At 38.0% G+C, this 26,892-nt stretch overlaps 2 protein-coding genes across 2 annotated transcripts in view; one reads left to right on the forward strand and one right to left on the reverse strand.

Moving 5' to 3' along the window:
• Positions 1 to 6,669: 6,669 nt before the first annotated feature.
• LOC139137938 (uncharacterized) lies at positions 6,670 to 11,926 on the reverse strand. Its single transcript, XM_070706180.1, has 3 exons — positions 11,094 to 11,926; positions 10,709 to 10,882; positions 6,670 to 8,277 (listed from the first exon to the last, which is right to left on the reverse strand). Exons 1-3 carry the CDS (start codon positions 11,415 to 11,417, stop codon positions 8,248 to 8,250), a joined length of 528 nt encoding a protein of 175 aa, XP_070562281.1. The 5' UTR covers positions 11,418 to 11,926; the 3' UTR covers positions 6,670 to 8,247.
• Positions 11,927 to 15,198: 3,272 nt separating this feature from the next.
• LOC139138916 (alpha-tocopherol transfer protein-like) overlaps positions 15,199 to 26,892 on the forward strand; it is a 54,473-nt gene continuing 42,779 nt past the window's right edge. The window contains exon 1 of the mRNA XM_070707517.1: positions 15,199 to 15,661. Within this exon, the coding sequence (XP_070563618.1) occupies positions 15,283 to 15,661 (379 nt within the window). The 5' untranslated portion in view covers positions 15,199 to 15,282. The remainder of the gene's footprint in view (positions 15,662 to 26,892) is intronic.

Genomic DNA, 26,892 nt, shown 5'->3' on the forward strand with positions numbered 1-26,892 from the left:
AATATTTAAGGAGTTTAAGCAATTCCCGCTATAAATAAAGAACCCCTGCCTCAAACTCCACAAAAGTTGCTAGACATATTTTGCCGTTGTCATGCCATTGCTTCGTTTAATAACCAGTTAATCAAATGCCTCATTGACAGGAGGAAATTCAAGACCATATTTGAATAGTAGTATATATTGACCTCAAAATTACTCTATCACGGCCCAAGTACTCATTGCCTTCAGCAATACTGCCTTGTTATTATTGTTTTTATTGTTATTATCATTATTACTATTATTATAATTATTATTGTTGTTGTTTTTGTTGTTGTTTTTGTTTTTGTTGTTGTTGTTGTTGTTGTGTTGCGTTGTTGTCGTTGTTATCATCGTTGTCGTTGTTTTGTTGTGATGGTGGTTGTTATTGTAGATGTTGTTGCTGTTGTTGCTATTTTTGTTGTTTGCAAACAGAACTATGCATGTTTGTAGTGATGATAATTGATTACAACAAAATTTACAATCCGACCCCATCATCATCATCATCCTCTCAGCTCAAATGGGAGCCTGTGGAGGAAATTATGCAGCGAACAACGGGACGATCTACTCACCGCAGTTTCCCGGATGTTACCATGGCAATACCAGTTGTTCTTGGAGTGTAACTACTACAGAAGATCATGTCAGTCTCGACTTCACGATTTTTAACTTCTCTGACGAAAGTCACGAGGTCATCGTGACTGAGGAGTGTAATGGTACAGTAATGGTGTTGGGTCAATTCAATAAAACAGCGCCCCCGACGTCCACTATTTACTCTTGCACAGAAAACGTTTTTATCCAGTTGAATACGGTCTACCAGGGAAGAGGCAGTAGTGTGTTTGCCATTGATTTCAAAGGTTAGCTTGACATAACACTTACTCTAAGAAAAAAATGACATCAACATCATCATCATAATCATAATTATGACCAGCATTATCAGGACCACCACCGTCAAAGCGTCGTAGTCGTCATTATTACCATCATCGTCATCACCATATCAAACAGTACTACTCGCAAAATTTCGATGTCATAGAGAATGATAACCAGTGTGGTCCCGATCAGATCTTGTTGGAAACACCGTTCTACGTAATTTCCTATTCAACAAAATTTGACGCGAAATACCATCCAGCTTTAACTTTTTTGGAAGCTTACAGCTTACGTTCTTGATTCTCTTAACTATATGACTCTCAACAAAATATCAACGACGCAAAGATCACGAAAAACCTTTCCACGAAAAGTGTCGATAAGATACGCATGAATGCATGCATGCAAAACACAATATTTACTCACTCTGGCCACTAGTTATGAGTGTGTAAAATGATGAAAGTCCATACATTTTTCTCGATGACGTAATTGCAGGAAAATGTCGATGTGAAGACCCAGATCAAGTTGATAATGGTACGACCCATACAGACAGCATTTGTCCATATCATAGCGGTGACTTTGTGACAGTCGTGTGTGATCCCGGCTATATGGTCAATTCTACCTACTCATCTGTCGAATGCCACAATGGAGAGTGGAACGCATCGTTGCCACAATGCATCGGTAAGTTATCAGTTATTTATTTGTAATATAAAGAAAGTCACATGTTCGTCCATGATACATTAAGTAACGTCGTTTTATAATCTCATTTTTACCAATGAAAGATTTGCATCTCATAACATGTATGCGGGAGTTCTTAATGGTTTGCTTTAGCGATTGTAATCCGTATGTTTATTAGTAGTTGAAATGACAGTAGTAGCCAATGATGACGTCTTGGACGTGAACTTATGTTCTGTAGTTCTAAACTTAAAATAAAGAAATTATTCATTGAGACAAAGTCTTAAGTTCAGTTAACTTTGATTTAAGCTTGGTATTCTGTTTTGTTTTCAGAAAAAGTTCTAACGACCGAGATGGCTTTCCCAGACCCAACAACAACAATAATGACAGAGACAACTGGTAAGGCTCTGTGTTCTATTGTCTTTCTCGGGCGTAAGTATGTGTGTGTTTGTGTCTGTGTATCTGTATGTTTGTATGTCTGCATGTATGCATGTGTATGCACTATGTACGTATCTATCTATCTGTGCATACATGCAATTATGCATTTGTGTAACTATATCTCTATCTGAAACACGATCGGAACTAATTTGGGATAATTGGATGGTGAAGTAATACCGATTTAATCAAACCTAATGTAATCTGATCTACTTTTCTTTTTACATTACAAATTTGTGTGTATGGGCAATTTGCATTATTGCAACATTCAGCTGTACGGCACCTAACACTTTTGAGAAATTTGAAAAATATGAAAATCCAATTATCCCAAATTAGTTCCAATCGTGTTCTGTCCATCTTCGTATCTAACATATGTAAGTATACGTATGTCTGTTTCCGTCTATCTATACATGCGTGCTAACAATGTCTGTATGTGAATCATATCGACCTATGTATTTATTTGTGTATGTGTATGTATATTTCCATCTATTGAATGCATGCATTTATTTTAGTATTTAGTAAGATATAGGCAAGACTCTCAGATGTTTTGACATTGTCTTTTTCACAGACTCTATTTTAACCACTCGTCGTCAAGATACTGGTTCAGGAATTTCTTTTGGTATGTTAAATAGAAATTTCAATTCCCAACACATTAAAGAAAATACTGTTCATTGCATATCAAAAATATTGTATTATAACTATGCCTTGATGAAGGTAAAGATAGTGCTTCTTATGGTGATAGGTAAGCATTTATCTCTTTATCAAGCAACAAGTACTCAGGGCCTATTGCAGCCTTTAGGCTGTAAAACCTTTTATGTATAATGGTACAGCCGGTACCCTGTACGCTTATCGAATGCCTTTGCAATCTAATCTAAAATAAGGTTACGGGAATTCTCTTTCAGGTTTGATTCTCGGAGTTGTCGTAGGCGTTACCGTATTCATTGTACTTATAGTACTGTCGATAATTGGGTGCTATAGATTTACCAAGAAAAGGTATGTTCAGATCTTTGGACAAGCTCAATTCCTTTTCCGTTTGATCCGTAACTATCATTTTTACGACAATATTGAGTAACACTTCATCCATGTGCAATACGTTGTTTGCTTTCAAATATTTGTCACTTCCAAATGCCTAATCATTGGATTAAGGACTATCTATTGGATTAAGTGTGAAAAACCCGACAATCTAAGTCAAAATAATTCTCATTATTGGTCTAAATTATTGGCGTAGAAAGGTGTGCAAGGCACGGTCACGACTTTTGAGTTACACTCTTAAATGTATAAGTCACCTGTAATCTTAATATGCCCATATATGGTCAAAGGGGCGTTAGTTGGCATTTAAAATACCCATGTGAGGGCGCTTTTTTAAGAAAGCGGCCACCCGCTTAAAATATGTGATTGGTTAAATTTTCTCTCTCCATGGTAATGTGGCAAAATTGGAACAAGTGACAGTATACCTTCAGCCTTATTTGTGACTTTCTAATTGCCAACTTAGTAATGCCGGGAGCAGCCCCATACATTGGAGACTTATCACTCTCTATCATAGGTATAAGGTATGGCAAACCAATACTGCAGGAATCCAAGGCTTACAGTACAATGAAACATGCTAGCCTTGCTTTGGGCTTGTATCAACCATCCTCCTCCATCCCAAAACGAGCAGAATACTCTCATACAGAGTATTTGGTCTGATTTTGTTCTTAGCCTGATAATGAAAGAAGCGTAAGGTTTTGTAGGTATTTAATCAACTCTCGATGCCAGGGGTTAACTAACCCGTCTCACAATGCACGTCTTCTATTTTCAAACATCGACAAAGATGTTCAATGAGCTACGTTCGAGTTCTCATTTGAAAAACTTGATGTTTGCAGGAACTTGAAATTCTCTAACGTCACCCAACTTTTAGCCGTATTGGACCATGTCGTTTTTAAACCGAAAGCCTAAATTTTCACTTTCTTCATAACAAATTAACGAATCCGAGTAATAATTATGGTAATATATCGAGTCAAAGTAATACTAGAAAATGGAAGTCAGTAGGAGCTTCATAACTTTGTCAATGCCAGTTGAAATGAAAATTGACGTCATCAGCTCCCTTTTTACAGGTCTCCAAGTAAACCCTGTCCTCACAGGTTTTTCTATTTAAAATTCAAATGAAACGTTCAGTAATCGAAATCGGAAAGGCAAGAATGGACAATGTGAGGAAAATGAACGCAGCGTGTGATTTTTTTCCTTTTTTGTTCCTTTCGTTTTGTTTCGTTATTTCTTGTTAAGTTGTTGTGTTACGTTAACATCATTTTTTCAATCCTTTCCATTTTGTTTGAACAGAGAACGAACGACGAATGATGGAACTGCCATTGTGCAAACTGTCCGTTTAAACGATATAACTGCAGATGAGCTTCATTATCAATCGATCGATGAAAGTTACGAACACATTCGTAACACTGACTCGCTCCCTGTCAAAAAGATTTGGAATGCGTCTTACAACAGCCAAAACATGAGTGCATATGAGGTATGCCAGGCGAACACTGGTTCTGAGCATTTTTACGTAGAACCTAAATCAGCGGCTGGATCAACGCCGTTAGCGAAGGAGGCAGTATAACTCTGGTTAGGTGCAGTTCCATACGAAGCTTTTCTCAGTGTGATTACTCGTAATTAGAACTTGAAATTTCTCTGCGAGATGAAGATAACTCTGTCGTCCGTATTATTGGAAAGGCTTTCATCAGATTTTACCAATTTGTAGGATTGATATGAATATGAAATTAAAATTCATCAAGAAATTTGATGAGATATATATGAAAAGACAGACAGTGATAAAGTGACAGACAATAGTAGATTTTGCCCATGAAAGACAAATATCTTGCTTTTGTCGGTAGACGCTCACAGACAGAGGTTTACATGTTAAGATTGCCAATGACTGTGCATATATATATATATATATATATATATATATATATATATATATATATATATATGTGTGTGTGTATATATATATATATATATATATATATATATATATATATATATATATATATATATGTACATACATTCATACATACATACATACATACGTACGTACGTATGTATGTATGTATGTATGTATGTATGTATGTAAGGACAAACCATTCAAGATATCATGGTCAATCCTATCGAAAGCAACTCGAGTAGAAGGTACCAAACATACTTGATATGTTCTCATCGTTATTGTATATATATATATATATATATATATATATATATATATATAATATATATATATATATATATATATATATATATAATATATATATATATATATATATATATATATATATATATATATATATATATATACACATACATGTAGTTTTGCATTTACCAGCAGGTGGTCCCGTATTATCTTGCTTGTCTTTAAGTCTGCAGAAGAGAAGTGAACACAGAGCTCTGCCATTTTGCATTGTTTCATATGCAATTGTAATTCATTCCAGTATCATCTGTCATATTGAGATGAAGAGAAGGGTGTGCTGTTCCAACGATGACTATTCGAACTCGCTCTATATTTCCGGTGTTGAGGTTAAATCCTTTGTGGTCCTTGACACAATGGTGACAAAAAAACAAATGTTTAAGCTTTATTACGAAGAATGAGGATAGTGTAGTGCCATATTAGTCATTTAATGTAAGTTTGCGAGCCTGAGATACCAAGGCCGGACTCTCCTTGAGGCCTGGATTTATGAAGTAATGTAAAAGCTGTTTATGGCCACGCCATAGTTTACCTGGAGCACTTGACCGCGCTCAGCTGTTCATGGCCACGCCATAGTTTCCTGACCTGAAGCACACAGAGGCTGCTCTTATGGATAATAACTACTCTAGTTAGGGACTGGAAAGAAATTATAGGGAGTAGGGGCGGTGTCTTTTGGGGATGGTAGATGTTTCTCTCGCAAGCATTATTGAAGGCTCATTAAATTTCACGCATGACTTTTGGGGAGAGTCATCATTTTTTGCGCCACTATCGCAACTGTTAGAAGGCAAGATTTGGCCGATATAGTGCTTCACCCAAAAATCTCAATCATAATACATTTGAGTCTCTTGGAAAAACTATTAATGATTTCCCCTATGTAACAACCTATATCTGTAAATGTATATGTTTGGTAATTTATGTAATGTACTTTGCCTAAACTTGGAAGTAAAAAGTACATGTTTATACACTAAATTCGATTTTTCTATTCCATCAAAAATGTTCATTCACTACACATGGGAGGTGATGAGGAAATTGGAAATAATATTTTTCCAATAGAAAACTAGCTAAATCTGTGTATTTACAGATGTTTGGTCATTCGTTATAATGTACGTGATTAGACTAAAGTGGTTACAAGTGCATGTGTTTGCAAGAAATTTGATTTTGGAATTTCACCGAATGTTGATTCACTACATATGGGAGTCAATGAGGAAACTATTAATAATTTTTTCCAATAGAAAACTAGCTAAATCTGTGCTTTTGATAGAAATGTATGTGCGGAGAATAGGGTGTTTAAAAAGAGAAGATGTGAACAACAAACACGGTATTGGAATTTCACCCAAAAATATTAATTCACTTCCCTTGGTACTCTAAGGGTAACTATTAAATATTTTCCCACTATCAAACTAACTATAAACGTGAATTTATATGTTAATGTTGTTAAATATTGACTTTTATGGTGTAATACGTTTCTTGAAAAACAATAACGGTGCTTTCTGTACAATTACAAGCCAAAGTACATTGTATAAATGAAGGTGAACATTTAAAGCTGTTGTTGTCCCTTTTGATTTTGAATAGCCAATTATAGTTTACAAAATTATTTATTGTTATGTTTGATCTCTTTTTCATTGAAGTACTTGAAATCTCGCATAAAAGTGAATATTTGTAGAGGTTAAAAGTATTCTTTGAAAGTTCAAAGGTCAATTAAGAAATTATACGTCAATTAAGATATTATTGATACGGACTGTGACACGCGGAGGGTCATTATTTTGCGCATGAAAATTGGACAAGGTCACTATTTTTCTGGCAAACACTTTTGAAGGGTCAGTATTTTTCGGGCAGCGTCATTTTGAAAAACATTGCCTCCCCCCTCCTGTAATTTCTGTCCAGTCCCTTCGGGGGTTTTCTGTGCGAATCGAGCGGAACAACGAAAGACCAAGTATAGCTTAACGCAAGTTATTTTTTGATATATACTATAACATCAATGTCAGTGAAAATTCATCGATCAAAATGATTGTCACAATGACGTATGAGTGAAGCAGATTTATCAATTGTATATTCAATATTTTACAAATAAAACTAGCTTGTTTAAATATAATTAAGAACGTGTGCTGCTCGAATTACAGCTGTAATTATCGGTACGAGTGTCCGGAAGTTCGAAAGCTCAATGACAAGGTAATTTGGGAAAGTGGATTCATACTGTGGAATGCAAAATACAATACATCGAAACAACAAGTTCACTGAAAATCCTGCGAACTATCATCGCTTTGAGAGAACAAAACAGCCTTTCTTCTTATACGTGTGTAGTCAGAAGTATCGTCGCTGCTGTCTAAAATTACGAACGCTCGCTCTTCGCTTCCTTGGTTGGACTCGTTGACTGCTACTAGATGCTCCGGCAACGTTGATGTTGATGTTGAATTTGCAACCTGTCAAGGTTGCTCCAGAAAACATTCCTGCTGCTGCAGCTGTCAAGGTACTCTGTCTTGGGTCATCGTCGACGCTCCTTATCATGTTGTTGTTGGACATCGACAGAGACTCGACTGCAACAGGAAACGATCGTCGCGACATTGGTAGCAGTTGATTTATGGGGTTTTCGGCGCCGGTCAAAATATCTGGCATTACTTCAAAGAGTTTACAGCGCACGAATTAATAGACTAGGCATATCTTTGGCCATAAAAGTGGCTGGAAAGTAGCAGTATTTGAGCTGGAGGAATACCATGCTCACTCAGTTTCTGGATCGCAGTCTTTCGTGTACTGTGATTAGTTTTGCATCCCTCGTTCGGTGATGGTTTTAAGGACACTACGATACCAGTTTGTTTTTGCCCATCGGTTGCCGTCTGTGCTATATTTAGGTGGTACGGTTGTAATTCATAGCATTTCTTCTCCATCAATAGTTGCTGGTCGCAGCTTTACATAAATATGGATATAAAGTTACATAATATAAAGTTGAATTTTCTTGTATTTCTCCACGGCTTCCGCTGCTACTGGTGGCCAGTGCAGTGTCCTCTTCACAATCCGCAATAGCGCATGCGTACAGCCAGCAATGTGTTACGGGTCGAAGGTCAGCCTGCTATGCAGTCGTTACAATCAGCCTTGTCAGAGAAAAAAAATTGAAATCGTAAAAAATCGAACGGAAATGACCTAAGCATAAATCTTTTACAATCGAATTAATAGGAGAACAATTTACATAAACACTGGACATTTTAGCCTGGTGGCCTAAAAGTAACCTAAAAGCATGGTTACCTATGTCTACAGCCTGATAAGTGATTTCTGGAGGTTCCAAAATCACCGACAAATTCACATTTTATAATTACTTTCTGGGGTTTGTTCACAATTCTTTTTCTTTTTTTTGTCCAGCCTTTTTATCATTTTGTTTGCCCATCTGATTTTTAAGGTTTCATACTTCGACTCAGTCAATCTGCGTATATTGCTAAATTGTATCATACCTTTCAAATCACCAAGTCATACTGTACAATAGTTTCACAGTATATTACCGTATCCGTACCGTCCTCGATAAAATACGATTCGGGAGAAAATAGAGTATTTTTTCAACTTTTTCCTTCACGACCGGTTGTGGGGTCGTGGCAATGCATATGAAGAGAAAATAGAGTATTTTTTCAACGTTTTTCCCTGGCAACCGGTCGTGGGGTCGTGGCGATGCATGTCGGGAGAAAATAGAGTATTTTTTTCAAAGTTTTTCCTTCGCAACAGGTCGTTGCCAACGTACACTCTCTTCATAGACTTAAACTAAGTTTAAGTCTATGAAGAGCGTACGTTGGTGTACAGTTGCATCGGGTCAAAGAATGATAATGTCCTTGTAGCGTTTGTTATGACATCTACAGTACGTTTGAAACAGCCACAACACAACAGTTATCTTCGTTGAATTATATTTGTCAACAATAATATCACGACTAATAAACATAAACAACAATACAAACAACAATAACAACAACCAAATTTTTGGATTCCCTCTGAATTTACATTAAAATAAGAATAGGCAGAGGTCATGGCATGCCTGCCAGGGTCGCTAGTCTCGTCTGACTAGCATGGCGACCAGCGCGGCCTCTCAATTTAGACGGAAGAGGGACCAAATATTGTCTTTATTAATTCTATGCAATATAAATACAACATAAACATAAACGTAGATACAACATGAACAACGGGGCACCTTTACTTTGGTATGGTATATTGTATCGCTGTTTTTGATGTACAAAGCCGTATGCTATGGTGGTGTATATGTGTGTCCGTTGCCATATGTACTTCGATGGCCAGTGCATGAAACCGTGTTCAAACGCACTGGACAGAATGAATATTACGCACTAAGACACACAAGAGCTAGACACTATCATACATACACTTACTTTGTTCTGCCATATGTAATTAAATATGAGCAAAGTGTCATTGACACTTTTTCTTTCGGGGAGCGTAGCTATAGTTTGCTACTATAAGACTTCTTTCAAGTTATTTCTTTTGGTCTCTAATATCAACCACAGTATCTCATACTCTCAGAATCTCTTCACTCTAATTATTTTGCTCTTTTAGAGGTCCATCATGATGGTAAAAGAGTTGAAAATAATGTTGTACTATCCTAAATGAATTTTAGACCAAAATTTCATGTATTGGTATGTCTACTTTATTCTTTTGCATGCTATGTCGACTAATAGAATCTAGGAATTTCTGTCTTAGAAGGAGGCAGTCGTCGGAAGCGCGTGTGCGACTTTCTTGTTCACAAACATCGTATTTCATTTATGATATCTAGGTGCATCATTTCAACATAGCTGCAACATTTCAATTTTACGAAATTCATTGTTAACAAACTTGTTTTAATATTCATCAATCGCCAGCGTACGCTAGATGCAATGTTTACATCGGTGGTAGGGGTCCCTGGCACTGCCAACCTTTTAGCAGAGTTCCGGGGACTGCCTCCCTTTAATATACCGAATAAAAATCATGAAAAATTGTCAAAAGATCCAGCTGTTGTCCCTTCCACATGAAGCTGTACCCACAAATCGGAAAAGCAGGCTTCCTGTGAAAGCATGATGGCTGCTAACATTCTAGTTACCCGATTTATACCACTCCAGGTCATGTGACCTATTGTTCTTGCCATCCACTTATCCCTGAAATCACGACTGCAACCTATTGTTTTCATGCAAATTAGTAATCAATCACACTTTTATTCATATGTAAATAAGTAATCACCACACTTTAATGAAAGAAAATCATTATCATATCAATAAAAGTGTAGTGATTACTCATTTAAATATGAAAAAAAGTGTGAACGATTACTAATTTGCCTAAAGCATTCACACACGTTCAATAACACAATAAAGACAATTTTTCAACTGATATGTTATAACATCACATTTTATAATTCAATTTTAACTTAATTTGAACCATGCTCAATATAAGCAACATGATTTGTTGATGAAGATCTATTTTTTTATTCGGCGTCTTCTTGGGTTGGACCAATCCTGTCTGTTTGTTATGTTGTTTCGTAGCAACTTAAGAAACTGGTTTACTTACAGCTTCCTCTGATTTAACACTACAGGAAAATGGTAGATGTATTCGACACATGCTTTCGAAGTAATATCGACAAACATTTGAGGCGCGTAAACCGTCATCTGATCTGTGACCTCTTTGTTCTTTGAGAAGCTGCTCATCAAATACCTGATAGTACAAAGATGTTGCCACATTCACCTGAAATTATCAAACACAAAACATATGTCACAAATAGCATGGAAATAAGTACAGCCTTTTTATTTAATACGTTTGTGGAAAAGAGGAAAGAAATTCTGTGATATTAGTTACCACACACACGACAAAATATTTTGATCGATGAATTTGATTTTATAACTTTACAGAATTCGTTTTATTATTACATAAATATCTTAGTAAAATAATAAATTACCTTGCCAGAATGCCCAGTGTGATGGCCTTCTATCCAAGCCATCTCGCACATTTGCTTCACGTAAAGACGCCTACTTTCTGGTAGGAGAACTTGAATACCTCTTGGCAAGGGTCGTCGATAGTACGGTCCTGTCGGCGGTATCATCGCCAAGTTCTTTTTATAAGTTGAACCACACATCGTGGATTGGATGAACTCTGTAGTAGCGGCTGCTCTTATAGGGCAGTTTTCCCGTATAAAATCCACTTTGGTTGTTTTTACATGGCCGTCCATGGACCTCCAGGAAGTCTCTAGGGTCATCAGATCAGACAAGTTGACAAGATCCATCTTGACCAGTCAATAACACCAAAATGGCATTGAAAGCCTGATGCATCCACGAGGCAATCACATGCATCTACAGATTGAATTCCTTCTCCCTAGCCAATAGCCAATAAGATAGAGTAAGGCAAGCCATTTTATTTAACCAATCAGACTAAAACAGTTTCCTTCTACACAGGTGCATTATACCACTCTGTAGCCCTTATTCAAATGCATTTTTGCAGTTGACCAGAGCCCTTGTCCTACTTGTCTGGGACAGGTCATTCTCCAAAACTCGCATGCCAGGTGCATAATGACCTCTGTGAACCTTTCGACGTACAATGGGTCACTCCATTCCATCGTGGGTGTTCAAATGAAAAGTCGACAATTTATCGGTAGTAATTTTCAAATTTTAGAGAAGATTGGCCTGTTTTTCGTGGTATAAGTCGTTAATCGCACCTCGTAGGTGAGCTGTTACAGTTGTAATCACCATGGTCAGGAACTTGTAAACATCACGAGGCCGAAGGCCGAGTGATGTTTACAAGTTCCTGACCATAAGTGTGGTGATTACAACTGTAACAGCACACCTACTCTTGCGATTAACTATACCAAAGGTTTTGATTTACTGCTGCCCTCTCTTTGATATAAGTGATTGATATCAACTTCAGGACTTATATACAACGGTTCTGGGCATCTGGTTATGCATCATTAGAGTAAAATACATTTAAAGCTCATTCAAAATACTGTATTCCCACTTTAACCCATGTTGAAATTTCTGAACCACAACTTACATGTCAACAATGTCACCTAAACAGAATATGTAAAATTAACCTTTACAAATATTTCTGAGGCATTCAGTCAGTGTACACTGTACGATAGCTTTTCATAAGCTACAAACTTCTCATGTGTACAGTCCTTTAGCCATGACCAAAATGTTTGAGCCACAAAAATAGAAAAATTCCATGCAGAAGAAAGCATTTGGTAGCATAGTGACAGTGTGCATAAGATTACTGTGGTATTTAAAGGCCCTGGTGTCGTGTCTTAGTTGTGATTGAGAAGGCTCAATGGCATCTCGAGCATAAGAACTTGCCATAGGTATATGGCTCTACAAACTGCTAATAACAGCAAGTGTCGAACATCTTGCAGAACTGTCCAAAACGCGTATCACACATGGCATCGCATATATCATTCTAAATAACATCCATTACTTGTGATAAGACAAAACTTCCATGTATACCGAGTTGCATACGAAGAATACGAAATTCCTTTGATATTTTGAGATATTTCCCGTTGATTTTTCTCACAAAACTGACATGATCATGTTATTAACCCGCGGTACCTGGATTAAGCTGAATCCGGTATCCATTGGGAGAACGCTGCAGGGAAGGCTTGTTTCCGTAAAACTTACAAATGTATTAGTTTTTTACACTTGTCGCAACTCTGTTCAGCTTCACTTTGAGTTTTACTTGGGAATAGCCTCAAAGTGTCCGTTGCGAACAGTAGTCGTATATTGTCCAGTCCTTATCAGATATCGGAGGTACCACAGGACCGTAATACTTGAAGACGAACACGCCGTTAGAATTGAGATTGATGGCTTTATTTACAGCACGAGAACTCAGCCCGAGTTACAACTTAAATTCTCTCATAATCGTCTCTCTCTGAATGAATGTCATTTCTCATTTATCACAATTTTAAGTTTACTCTCTTACGTAATCTACCTTGACTCACCATCTCGTGACATCCATTGACACACCATCTTGTGACATCTATTGACACACCATCTCGTGATACAACGAAATGCTGACGCTTCATGAGATGTGTTGACTCTGCAAACTTACAGTCATTGTCGGCAGTTTTATTGCCACCTGCATTACCTTGAAGCACGCGTTGTGCGACCATGTCGTTCACCGTCGAAGGTCTTATCTCTAATCATCTAGTCTAAGTTCTCTACAAAGTTAAATACATCTCTAAATCTTACATAACTACAATGGTTATCACGTGGTAATTTTCCCGCCTGTCTTTGATAGTTTCTCAAGATTAAATAAGATCACACCATGGGATATTCCGTTATCGATTGTTCTCATTCAACGTCTACAAATAATTAATTAAAATTATCCCACTATCTCCTATCTGAGTCAATAATGACCTTCACGTGCCTTGGCCACGTGAGGGACGCTTCTAGATAAAATCTTTACAGGGAGGGGCGTTACATTGCAGCATGACCAAAATTAGTAAATCACCATCATAAAATCCTGTTCGTGTTTCTCGGTACTAAGTGGAAAGTACACGTTCGATGTGAGAAATTCAAGACTGTGACACACCCAGGCGCTTGATGCCCTCCCCTAGGGTGACCGCCCTATGTTCCGACAACCCTATGTTCCGACACCCCTAGCTACGGAAAGCTTCTGCAGGTACTACTAGTTTTCCGGTTGTCAAGTCCTATTTACAATGTAATAGATAAATGTGTTAAACGTCTGAAACGTCTTACATGTCACTGTAGACGCCGGACTTCAATTCTTGCCGCTGGTTGGTGTTCTTCAATTCAAGAGAGTCGTAGTACAATAGACGAAAAAAATCGTAAAATAATGGAGTTTGATCTTGACAAAGCGATTATTGTGTCATCTTTATTTGCGAAATAAAGACCACACTGCATTTGGTTGCATAACGCAGTAGAATCTACATCTTCTCCCAGTAGAATCTACATCTTCTCCCATGCATCTACCTGTACACCAAATACTGAGACGGCAGCCTTGGCAGTATGGGAGCCTTTGCGTGTGACGGACATACATCCGCTCATACATACCCACAAATATACAGACATACAAATGCCACCGACTCATCATGTAAGCTCTTTTTGGTATTTATATTCATACCAAATATGAGCTAAAAACGTTCTGAACAATTGATGTTCCGTTTTGAGCGCGCGTCGTCATACATATAGCTGTACGAGTTGATGTTGTGTCGTGTCGTGTCTTGTACAGTATCAGATCGGGCTTTGATAAAGAACATAAACATTTACTACATACATGACATAGTGAAGAGTGATTATACGAGGAGCTGCCATGGCCCTAGCTAAAAAGGTTAAATGTTAGCCATGACGTAAAGACGTTTCTTTACCCAGGCAGCTTTGCTGTCCCTGCTTCAAACTCAGTTAAAATTTAACTTCCCCAAAGAACATAAACATTTACTGCAAGGAACATTTTTGAAAATAAAATGTCGAGGAGTGTGCGAGGACTTTAAACACGCTCGATTGTTTTGTCATAAAGGAAGAAACTAAATATCATCTGTATGTCAAATATGCATCTATTATGAAAAATCCTTGGAAATGTATGAATATTTTACTTTTGTTTGGGAAGCTTTACATTGAAACTTTATCACGGGAATTACTTGAATGTTCTCCCTGTCTATTGCATAGTTCCCATTTGTTAAATTTGTTTAATTTTATGTATAATATCGTCAAGAATATCGTACTCACATATCTCAATATCTCGGCTATCCGTATTGTCGGGTTGTTCTCGAATAGAAATGGAAGATCAACGGCCGAAATCAAATCCACATCAAAAACCCGCAATAATAAGAAACCAGTCACGAGAAACGAGTGTCTTTAAAAACGTTTACAACTATACGCAATAAAAATTAAAAGTAACTTCTGACAATATATCAGTCATGTGAGGAATAAATTACAGCATATTTCTGGGTATGATTTTCATAACGGGCACAAACGGATGATGCGGTGGACACGCGTTGCAAAGACGGCAGCTGATTTGTAAAACGATTTCGTTACAATTATTTGCATGTTTCATTGATTGCGCATGCGCAATTTTCAACCCGGAACGACATAAATTCAGCTATCATACTAGCAGAGTGTTCATAACTTTTCTGTAAACTAGTAGCCATGACATCGCAAACCCGTCGTCGTTACGTGTGTAACCTGAGTGAGAAGAGCTTAGAAAAAGCCAGACAGGAATTGAATGAGGACCCGGAGACCAGAGAGGAGAAAATAGACGAATTGAGGGCAAAGTTTGCAAAGGAAAAACCAGAAGTGAAGTTACCACCCGATGATGCGTTCCTCGTCAGATTTCTACGAAATAACAAATTTGACGTCCAAAAAGCATATGACATGCTTTTACACCACTACGAGGTACGCCGTAAATATAAAGAGCTATTCGTCAATTACCAGCCGTCATTTTATAAACAGGTCTACGAGACTGACATGTTGACCATATGCCCTGGACGAGACAAGGACGGGAGTACAGTAGTGCTCTTCAAAGTAGGTGAGAAATGTTTTTTTCTTTGGCGGTACCAAATTATAACCGATAGGTGAGAGCAGTTGAAGCTACGGATTATTGAACGTGTGTTACGATTTGTCTGTAGGCGTTACGGGTAAAGATTTAAGTCACGTACGTGTACTTGCCTTCATTGCATTTTACGCAATGCCAAAGTACACGTAATATTATATAAGTCGTAATGCGTATTATGAACACGCTACTGAAGGGCCATCGTATATATACGAAGCACGGGATACGAAGGTGACACACTGAATGATAAAAAATGACAGACGTAATGAAGAGAATCGTTCTGATGTTCAATAACTGTAGCATATTCACATTAGGATATTTTCCCAGTCGCCCACTATTACACATATTAGTTTCAGAGGCTACGACGAAGGCCTGCATGTGTGCGATAACAAACGTATGTATATTGACCCAGTTGTCGTGAGTCACATGAGTGTCAGTCACAGGTCACAAATCTCCCATCAATGTTTAACCCTAGCGTTGCGCGCGCACACCTGCACGGCCACGCTCTGATTCGAACTCGATGCCGAACCGACGATATAGCCTGTTTTGTTTTTTTCCTCTCTCCTCATCCGGTACAATGATAATGGACAAGAATTGAAGGGTTTAGAAGTGGCAATGTTGGAGATGTAACCTTCATGGTAATAATGACGTCACGATAAAGGACTGAAAATGAAGCAAGTCAACCTTCAGTAAATATCATCTCACGAATATTTCAGAGATATGATCCGGTTCATATCGCTACAAGGTCAGGGTCAGACTCACCCTTTGTTGTAACACCTTCGGCAAAAAAAACGGACTCATGACAATTCGAATGTATGCGACAGATCATAGAAACACAATTGGAACTATTTTGTGATTATAAGATCTTGAGCATTTTGTTGTAATCTATTTAAAAATCACGAATCTAACAGTGTTTTTGTGTGAAGACGAGGGCAAATTTTATAAATTATTGATAATTGCACAATCATCAAATACACCTACAACAAATTTTACATTTTTGTCTAGCTTTTCGCACTCTCAGGAAAGGAGAACCCATTAAATGTAACTGATTTGTCAATTTTGTTTAGGTTTAAGTGAAAATACAAATTTCCTTTCCAAGGCTGATTTGTAGGCATTTGCTTTTCTCACCGAACGATGCATGATAAAATTTTAAATTTTCGATGGTAAAATGGCCTTCTACCTCTACCCAAATCAGTTCTGCTGTAGTGTATGTTTTTTTGGTGATCTCTCTTTGAAAGATTTGGTAGATGTTAAGAAAATGACTTGTACATTTATTTATTTCATACACAAGGAAATGAGACCTGGTAAATTTGATAAAACTACCCTTTTCTTGTGCTTGTGCTAATTAATGCTGGAAAATTTTTAAAAATCACTGAACTATTTCAGCCCTTCTATTAAAAATGAACTCTTTTTGGTAGATTCTAAGAAATGTAATCAATATCATCTGTCTGTTGAAACCTTAAAATATTAACGGCAAAAACCAACAGTTTTTGTCTGGAATCTTTAGGGACTGTGCAGAGATGTCTTTGCAGCTTTCAGGGACCACTCCGAGGAGACCCTAAATCTTTTAGAGACCACACTGACATGACCTTGAAACTTTCAGGGACCACCCAGATGAGTCCTTGAAACTTTTAGGGACCACCCAGATGTGACCCTGAATCTTTCAAGGACTATCCTGATGTGACATTGAAACTTTCAGGGACCACCCAGATGAGTCCTTAAAACTTTCAGGGACCACCCAGATGAGTCCTTGAAACTTTCAGGGACCACCCAGATGTGACCCTGAATCGTTCAAGGACTATCCTGTGTGACCTCGAAACTTTCAGGACCACCCGGATGAGTCCTTGAAACTTTCAGGGACCACCCAGATGAGTCCTTGAAACTTTCAAGGACCACCCAGATGTGACCCTGAATCGTTCAAGGACTATCCTGGTGTGACCTCGAAACTTTCAGGGACCACCCGGATGAGTCCTTGAAACTTTCAGGGACCACCCAGATGAGACCCTGAATCTTTCAAGGACTATCCTGATGTGACCTTCGCTCATCAGCTTGTGCATTCACAAGCATTACTTGGTAAAGCTGACAGGCAGACGAATCACTGAAAAGATTTGGGTCCAACTTCCTGCACATACAGCGTCAATATTCATGACGTCGAAGCTAAGATTATGTAATGGCTTAACACAGCGTCCTCATCGCTCCCATGTGTGACTGGTCGGCCGGCTCCAAAACACGTCTTTGCATATTTATCACGCGACGAGATCTACAAGGCATGTTCTTCCCGGCATAAATGTGATAAACTGGGCAGTGGCTGAACCTTCAGTCGACTTAGACGAGCAAGCCTTGACGATTAATGGTAATTTACTCGCTGGTTGAAGTATGCTGTTACTGGCCGACGCGCCGCTGGTCTGAACAGTAAACAATTAATTATTCGCAAACAATCAGTTCATAATGGCACATTCCATTTTAACCTACAGGGGCATCTAGGATTGTGCGATTGTGTAAGGTCCGGGTAAGGTACATGTTGCTCTTTTATGCTGTAAAGTTTCCCCACCATTTAAAATACTATGGTTGTATGTTACAGTCTTCATGATTAATTTGGAGATATAGTCAATGATACTTTTCTCATTAAGCGACACACTGAATCGTACACCAACTAATATGGTCCTTGCTAATTTACATAGTAAAGGTCACGGGTCACATTGTTGTGAGGCTCTGCATTGTTTCAAGTCGAGTGTGTAAACAGCGTGATGTTCGAATGGATTTTGACTACTGCACTAATTCCGAGCGGGAAAGGTTGCCGATTCTGAATGTAGGACGTCCATTACCCCAATTATTTAATAACAGGACTACATGGAAAGCAACGGAATACTGGATATCTCCGACGAATTTGATGTCTGTTACCACGGTCCTTTGTGGAGTGACACTGACAGTGCTGTTCCCGATCTCGACAATGATGTCAGCGACTGTGATTGTAGCGTGAACATGACTAAGACTATGAGTCCTTGAAACTTTCAGAGACCAACCTGAGGTGTCCCCGAATCTTTCAAGGACTATCCTAATGTGACCTTGCATCTTTCAAAAACCGCCATTGCAAGACGAGTCTTTGAAACATTCAAGGACCACCCTGATGTGTCCCTGGATCTTTTAGAGACCACTCTGATGTGACCTTGAAACTTCCAGGGACCACCCGGATGAGTCCTTGAAACTTTCAGGGACCAACCTGAGGTGCCCCTGAATTTTCAAGGACTATCCTAATGTGACCTTGAAACTTTCAGGGACCACCCAGATGAGTCCTTGAAACTTTCGGGGACCACCCTGATGTGTCCCTTAATCTTTTTAAGGGACCACTTAGATATGACCCCTAAACATTTTTAAGGACTGGCCTAGAGAGGCACTTTGAAATAGTAAAGAACCAATCAGATATGATCCCGAAACCTTCAAATGCATCCAGGTCCTCTAAACAATACAGCAATCATCAGGTTTGACCTTTAATCTTGACATTTTCAAGAATGTGTATCAATGAGATGAATTATCCTTGAAAAATTGTCAAAAAGGATAAATTTACAATTTTTGAAAAGCAGATGGCTTTAAATACTACAATTTTTTAAATACTACTTTCACATTTAATTCAGTTATAATTACAGCACAGGGGCTCACAGTGGCTATAAAAGTCCTATTACAGCGGTTTTCTTTCTCTTTTCAATGTTACAAATAAACTAGCTGAGCCTGAAGAGCACAACACTTGTGTAGCTGTCTTTTGTGTAGCTTGTATTGGCATGTATAGTGCGCCCTCAATAGGGAGTGTGATCATATGTAATGCGACTTTGTTCCGTGACCTCTAGCCATGCCTACTTACCTCTCCATATGGCCGGCCATGCGTACAGACGCGCGGTGTTTACTGACGTCGCTGTGTTTACTGTACTAATTTAAGTAAGCATAGCGAGGACAGGAAGTAGGAATGGCTAGAGGTCACGGAACTAAAGGTCGCATTTACATATGATCACACACCCTATTGAGGGCGCACTATACATGCCAATACAAGCTACACAAAAGACAGCTACACAAGTGTTGTGCTCTTCAGGCTCAGCCTAGTTTATTTGTAACATTGAAAAGAAAGAAAAACGCTGTAATATTGACTTATATAGCCATTTGTGAGCCCCTGTGATTACAGTTTTGATGTTTTCACTAGAAAAAATTGATAATTACTAAATGCTTTGAGTAAATCCTCTCTTAGAGAGCACATTCGTGTGACTTTTACTGTTCATCTTATAATCACAAAATAGTTCCAATTGTGTTTAGAGTAGAACTAGCCCTGCGTACGATGCTGTGTGTTCCGCTACAGCTATAAATCGCCCGCTCACCACACCCTCACTTGTGGTGAGCGGGGCGATTAGCTGTAGCGGAACACACAGTATCGTAGGCAGGCTAAGAGTAGAACGGGCTATATTTTCAAATATGCTACACGCGGTACTTGGGCTTGTCAATGTTTTACATGTAAAGGTGAATGCATTGATACGTCAATAAGTTGTATCACTTCAATTGTAATTTTCGACAAGGATAAATTTCCTAGCTTGGTGATTTCACCACTCTTATGTTTTTTATAGTTTTTTTAGTTGAATATAAAGTTCTCTCTCTCTCTCTCTCTCTCTCTCTCTCTCTCTCTCCTCTCTCTCTATCAGGCAAATGGATCTTGACCGTTACAGCTTTGATTTCTGTTACGACTGCTTTTTTAATCGCATTTGACAAACTACTTGAAGACGAGGAGATCCAAGTGAACGGCGTCGTTACTGTCGAGGACTATGAGGACGTCTCAATAAGATGATGACCAAGTGTGGATCGAGTGACAGCAAGAAAATGATGGATGTGTTCGTGGTAAGAAATTGAGATATATCGGTTGCACATTGGAGATAGTGTAAACGACCACATGCCGTGGGCAATTATTTTGGCTCGGGCATATCATAACCTACTGTTCATGCTGTTTTAAGCCCCATCCGTCAGTTAGGCAAGGCATCAATGCATGATCTCATCCTTATTATTTTGTTATTGTTTTAACGTTGTTTTGTTAAAATATTTTCGGCAAATAACGTCAGAGATATTTTCGTGCTTTGTATCTTTCTAGAATCCCATGCCGATGCGCTTTAAGGCAGGTCACTACATACGCCAACCCGAGTTTTTTGGCACAGTGTTTGACTTATTCAAACCATTTCTCACCGACAAGCTAGCGAAACGGGTAAGTGTGCCATCACACTATATAGATAAGGGAGCGTTCAGTTTTTACGGCCTGGGGGCCGCAAAATCTTGTCGCCGGTGTTCAAAAAATATAGACCCCCCCCTGCATTTTTCGTGAAAAAAGATGACCCCCCCCTTTGTCAGACGAAAAATTGATGACCCCCCCCCCCCCCCCCCCGTGAAAAATAACCAAAACCCATATGTCAAATTTACCCGCACGGTTTGGATTTGAACTCCGGTACGCGGCGCACTTTATTCGTGTAGCAGAGATGCCAGTGCACAAACTTCTCAGCCACATCCATTGAAACGTCTGTTAATTAGGACGACTGTAAGGCAATTTTTAACTTCATTTCCATAGACAACTCATGTCCATGGACATTGTATAAAGTAAACTTTATTGGAGTGGTTCGCCAAGGCAGCCCTCCGGTTAAGAGGGTCATGGGCCATTACGTAAAGTCAACTTTATTCTAGTGGGCAACCAAAGGTGCCCGCCGGTAAAGAGGGTCGATCATGGCTATTGCATAAAGTAAACTTTACTGGACAGGGCCGCTGAAGGCGCACGGCCATTAAGATTGCCGTGGGTATTACATAAAGTCAATTTATTGTAGTGGGCCGCCGCAGGCGGCCCGCCGGTAAAGAGGGTCGATCATGGCCATTGCATGAAGTAAACCTAATTGGAGTGGGCCACCAAAGGCGTCTGCCCGTTAAGAGGGTCATGGATAATACATAATGTATATTTTTTGTAGTGGGCCGCCGAAGGCAGCCCGCCGGTAAAGAGGTCGATCATAGCCATGGCATTAAAGTGAACTTTATTGTTGGTATTATGTTTTTGAAAATGTGGTGACCCCCCCCTTTCCTACCAGTGAAAAAGCGATGACCCCCCCTTCTGGATTCCAAATTATGATGACCCCCCCCCCTGGATTTTGCCGGCCCCCCCCCCAGCCGTAAAAACTGAACGGTCCCTAAGTGATTGTGATTTTAGCTATTAAAGACAACAGTCTATAGAAGCTATTGGGATGGGTATCCGTCCGGCGTCAGTCTGTATGTCTGTCTGTCTGTCTGTCTGTATGTATGTATGTATGTACCTGTATGTATGTATGTACATGTATGTATGTATGTATGTATGTATGTATGTATGTATGTATGTATGTATGTATGTGTGTGTATGTATGTATGTATGTATGTATGTATGTATGTATGTATGTATGTATGTCCGTTTGTAAGGATGTCCGTCCACTCAAATATCTTGAGAACCACAGACTACTTACAGATTTGATATTTGTTGTGTTGATGCAAAATATGATCATGAGAAACTAATTGCTTTTCATTTTTAGCTCTCATTTGGCATACCAAAGAGAGCTTATCATAAAAGGTGAATCATTTCATTTGCATCTCATTTACATGTCTGTGTGTATGTACGTATGTATGCATGTATGGATAGATGTATGTCCGTTAAGATCAAAAACTCTTAAACCGCAGCAGCTACCGTCTTAGTATTTTATATATAAGTGCACCAAGGTGTGTAGATGTGAATTTGTTCAAATGTAAAATTATGGTTGAAAAAAGTCTGTAGGTGAGATGTCTGTCAGTATGTATGTATGTATGTATGTATGTATGTATGTATGTATGTATGTATGTATGTATGTATGTATGTATGTATGTATGTATGTATGTATGTATGTATGTATGTATGTATGTATGTATGTATATGTATGTATGTATGGATGTCTGTCCATCCAACGCAAAAACTCGGAAACTGGTGCACGTATGAAGCTGATTTTTGGTGTAGTGATGCCATATATGGTTAGATGAGCCATTGGTTAAAATGAACTTGTTAGTCTCATGGATATGCAAATGAGATAGAAAAAAGGGCGAAAATGGTCAAAAATCAATAACTCAGGAACTACTCTTCTGATCATTGTCATATTTAGTTTTTAGGTACCTTGGCCCCACTCATTCAAACATATAGATTTGGTGTCAATATTGGCTGCTTTCTATTTTTAATGAATTTTTTTCTCATTTTTTTGCCATTTCAGTAAAAAATTGTTTCCTCTGAAACCAATGGTCTGTTCGCTTTAAAATTTGGTTTGCAGGTTTCTTGTGATGACCAAAAATAAGATTCATCGAAATTATGGCAAAATTTGCATATTTGTATTTTTGGGCAATTTTTGCCATTTTTTGGTCAAAAAATCTTCTTTGAAACTGTGTATGCCATTACTTTCTAATTGGGTGTGCAGGTTCCTAGGAGTGACCTGAAGATGACTCGGTGAACTAAAGGCAAAATTTGCAAATTTGTGGTACTTTTTGCCATGCTTTCAAATTTGGTACACAGGTGAAATGTAGTAGGTCATTCATTTAAAGTCAAGTACTGCCAGTGTGAATGAGCAGATTATGATTGTGCTGTTCCAGGCTGAGGTGTTATTTATAGGAATGATGCAATGTTAGACGGTAATTGATATTTAACTGAATTTGACTTACATTGTATGTAACTCTTGTACTGTATAAACCCTATCAATTCACCCAGAAAAAAATATTAATATGATTTTAAATAATTGAATTAATTAGGAAATCAACAAAGCCAAAATAATTTTAGTGTAGAATTATTAGAAAGTTCAACATTTTTGACAGTTCATAGTGAAATGTTTACCATTTTGGATGATTAAAACATTGAAAGGCAACTTTCCTGAATCCCAACTTTGACATATTCTGTACTGCTATGTATTGTTCTCTGTATGTTATCTACAAGAAATTGCTCATAATAGTTTGTCATGATAGGTTGGCCAAATAAAGAGAGATAGAGAAAGTTCCGATTTCAAGTTGTGGTCAACTTGATAAGGATTAAATAAAATTACATTTTGAGGAAAAAAATAGATTGGTCAATTAAAAGAGTGGTCAAAGTGATAGGGTTTTTATGGTAAAGCTGGGCTATAAGATTCCTCATGTTCTGTTTATAGCATTATGCAATCTGTGTAAACAGTGCAATGAAAGAGTTACATGATTCCTTATAATGCTTTTGATGACCTTGAGCTTCTTAAGTTGCAAACATTTGTCTCTTCAGTGTGCTTTCTCTGATTACATACAGTAGGGTGACCGGCCGAGAGGCCCTCCTATTCCCTACAATGGGACTGACACAAGTTTTCTGAGAGTGAATGCCCGGGAATCGAAGGCTTGAAGGGGGACTCATGTAGATATAAATTGTACAAATTCACCTTAAGTATGCAACAGTTGTGCACATTTATGTCTATGAACAAGGTAATGACGTGAAAATCTTGAAGTTTATGAACACATTTTGTCAACAAACGTCAGAGGGGACGCCATCTTGGAAGTCGTCTACTCGTGCGCGAACGGTCACTACGAGAGATCGCGTGAACGGAAACAGTTGCATTTCACAGTGAATGTTGTGAAGACTAGGAAGTCAAGATGAGTGCAAAAATTTCGTAAAAAGGTCTTTTTTCTTCCGAGAAACTGCTGACGAAATTTTTACTTTGAAACGGCTATGACTTTTGGCATCATTTTCCAGAAGGGAAGGAATGGCCATGCGGGCAAATTGTACCTTAGATATTTTTCTACTTGTTTTGTGCTCTAAAAAAGCTCAGCTATGCAGCGCAAATTAGCGCCCACGGTTTTTCCAAAGCAGGAAGTAAAGTTCGCAATAGTGCCGTACTTGAACAACGTGCTTTTTCACCCGTGCGCACCTGTCTCTGACCAGAAACAATGGCTTGTATCCATGATACTGTAAACACAAAGGTCAGCGTGAGGACAATCTTACATTTTCTTTCACGGGGACTTATCAGTTCATACAATATTCTCACAGAAATACTTTGGAAACTATCAATGCACCTTTCACAAGACTCATTATTGTACAGTTAGTCATCTTTGAGCCATTTTAACAATATTTGATCCGATTTTTGGTCACACTGTCTCATTATTCCTCATTACAATATTCTCAGGGAAAGAATTTCGAAACTTTGATTTTCCAGAGACTGCCAAATTGTGATCATGCTAATTAGCCAAATTATTTTTAGCTCACATTTGGTATACCAATGTGAAGTAATCTTATAAGCTGAATCAGTTCATTTGCATCGGATTTGCATGTCTGTATGTATGTATGTATGTATGTATGTATGTATGTATGTATGTATGTATGTATGTATGTATGTATGTATGTGTGTGTGTGTGTGTGTGTGTGTATGTATGTATGTATGTATGTATGTATGTATGTATGTATGTATGTATGTATGTACGTCCGTCCACATCAAAAACACCTAAACCGCAGCACCTACTGTCTTAGTATTTGGTGTACAGGTGCACCTATGGCTGTAGATGTGAATTTGTTCAAATGAACTTGTCAGTGTCAAAACTATGCAAATGAGGGGAAAAAAGGAAAAACCCTGCAAATTGCTAAAACTCTGTAATCTCTGTAAAGGTTCCTTTAGGTATTCTAAATTAGGTGTTTAAAATTTGGGATGAAATTTGCATGTTTCTATTTTTAGCTCACATTTGGTATACCAATGTGAGGTAATCGTATAAGCTGAATCAGTTCATTTGCATGCCATTTGCATGTATGTAGTATGTATGTATGTACTATGTATGTATACATATGTATGTATATCCGTCCACATCAAAAACAGCTAAACTGCAGCACCTACTGTCTCAGTATTTGGTGTACAGATGCACCTAGGGGTGGAGATGTGAATTTGTTCAAATGAACTTGCCAGTGTCAAAAATATGCAAATGAGGGGAAAAAAGGAAAAACCCTGCAAATTGCTAAAACTCTGAAACGTTGGCCAGATAGGGTTGAAACTTGGTGTGCAGGCATTCTAAAGTAGGTGTTTGAAATTTGGGATGAAATTTGCATGTTTCTATTTTAAGGGTAATTTTTTCAGTTTTTAGTCAAAAAATGTTTTTCTCTGAAACCACTTATCTGATTGCTTTGAAAGTTGGTATACATGTTCCTCAGGATGACCTTAGTCACGTGTATACAATTGAATTGAAATTTTCATATTTATAATTTTGGGGCTATTTTTCCAAATTATTGGTCAAAATTTTTTTTATTCAAAAATTACTAATCTGATAGCTTTGATATTTGGTATACAGGCTCCTAAGGTTGATCAAAATCAGTTTAATGAATATTGTGAAGATATCTTGAATTTTGTATTTTTGGCTGAATTTTTTGGTAATTTTTCTCATTTTAAGTAAAATTTCTTCTTCTCTGAACCGCTAGCCCAATTGCTCTCAAATTGGATTGAATGTTTTCAAGGGTATTACCCTTCTAATTCTTGAAATTACGACAAAATTGGAAATATTACTATTTTAGAGCAATTTTTGTCATTTTGGTCAAAAATATTAAAAATATATTCTTTTTAAAGCCCCTTGATAGACAGCTTTTATATTTGGTGTACAGATGTCCAGAGATGGCATGGTTGGATGTGTGGAAATTGTCCTGAATATATACTTTTGTCATTTTTGGTCAAGAAAACTTATTCTCAAAATTACTTGTCTGATAGCTTTGTAATTTGGTACAAAAGTCCCGAGGGATGTTAATAGATAAATTTTCTGCTCAAAGTGTTGGGAAACCCCCAAATTGTTATATTTTAGGTAATTTTCTTTTGTGACCTTAAATGACCTACACCAACCCAGGATATGTTGTGAGAGTTTTGAAGGCTGTGAACATAATTTTGTCATATTTAATATCAATTTGAAGTAAAATTTGATCCAGAAAACAAAGTTGAGGTAAATTTTTTCATTGCAAATCAATTTTTGCAACTTCTGCATGTAAACACACAAGAACTGATGAGAAATTTGGATCCAGGATAATTCCAGATGTTGTTATCCCCCCCCCCCCCGAGTGGAAGGCATTTCATTATCTGTAACTGATTTAAGTGCTGTTTACGTTCAAATGATAGCACTCATAGCGTTAATTAAAACATCCCGAAGTTGTAAGTACATTTCGGTGCCAGCTGGTGTTATGTAAACAT

The sequence above is a fragment of the Ptychodera flava genome, chromosome 8, assembly GCF_041260155.1.
Source record: "Ptychodera flava strain L36383 chromosome 8, AS_Pfla_20210202, whole genome shotgun sequence".
In the NCBI taxonomy this organism is placed as follows: Eukaryota; Metazoa; Hemichordata; class Enteropneusta; family Ptychoderidae; genus Ptychodera; species Ptychodera flava.

Bases quoted from the DNA above. Each gene is read 5' to 3' on its own strand.
- LOC139137938 (XM_070706180.1), bottom strand. From the start codon at position 11,417: ATGGATCTTGTCAACTTGTCTGATCTGATGACCCTAGAGACTTCCTGG. The intron at 10,883-11,093 runs GTAATTTATTAT...TGATAATTTCAG, and splicing joins ACACTGGGCATTCTGGCAAG to GTGAATGTGGCAACATCTTT. The intron at 8,278-10,708 runs GTAAGTAAACCA...TTCTCTGACAAG, and splicing joins GTGTTAAATCAGAGGAAGCT to GCTGATTGTAACGACTGCAT.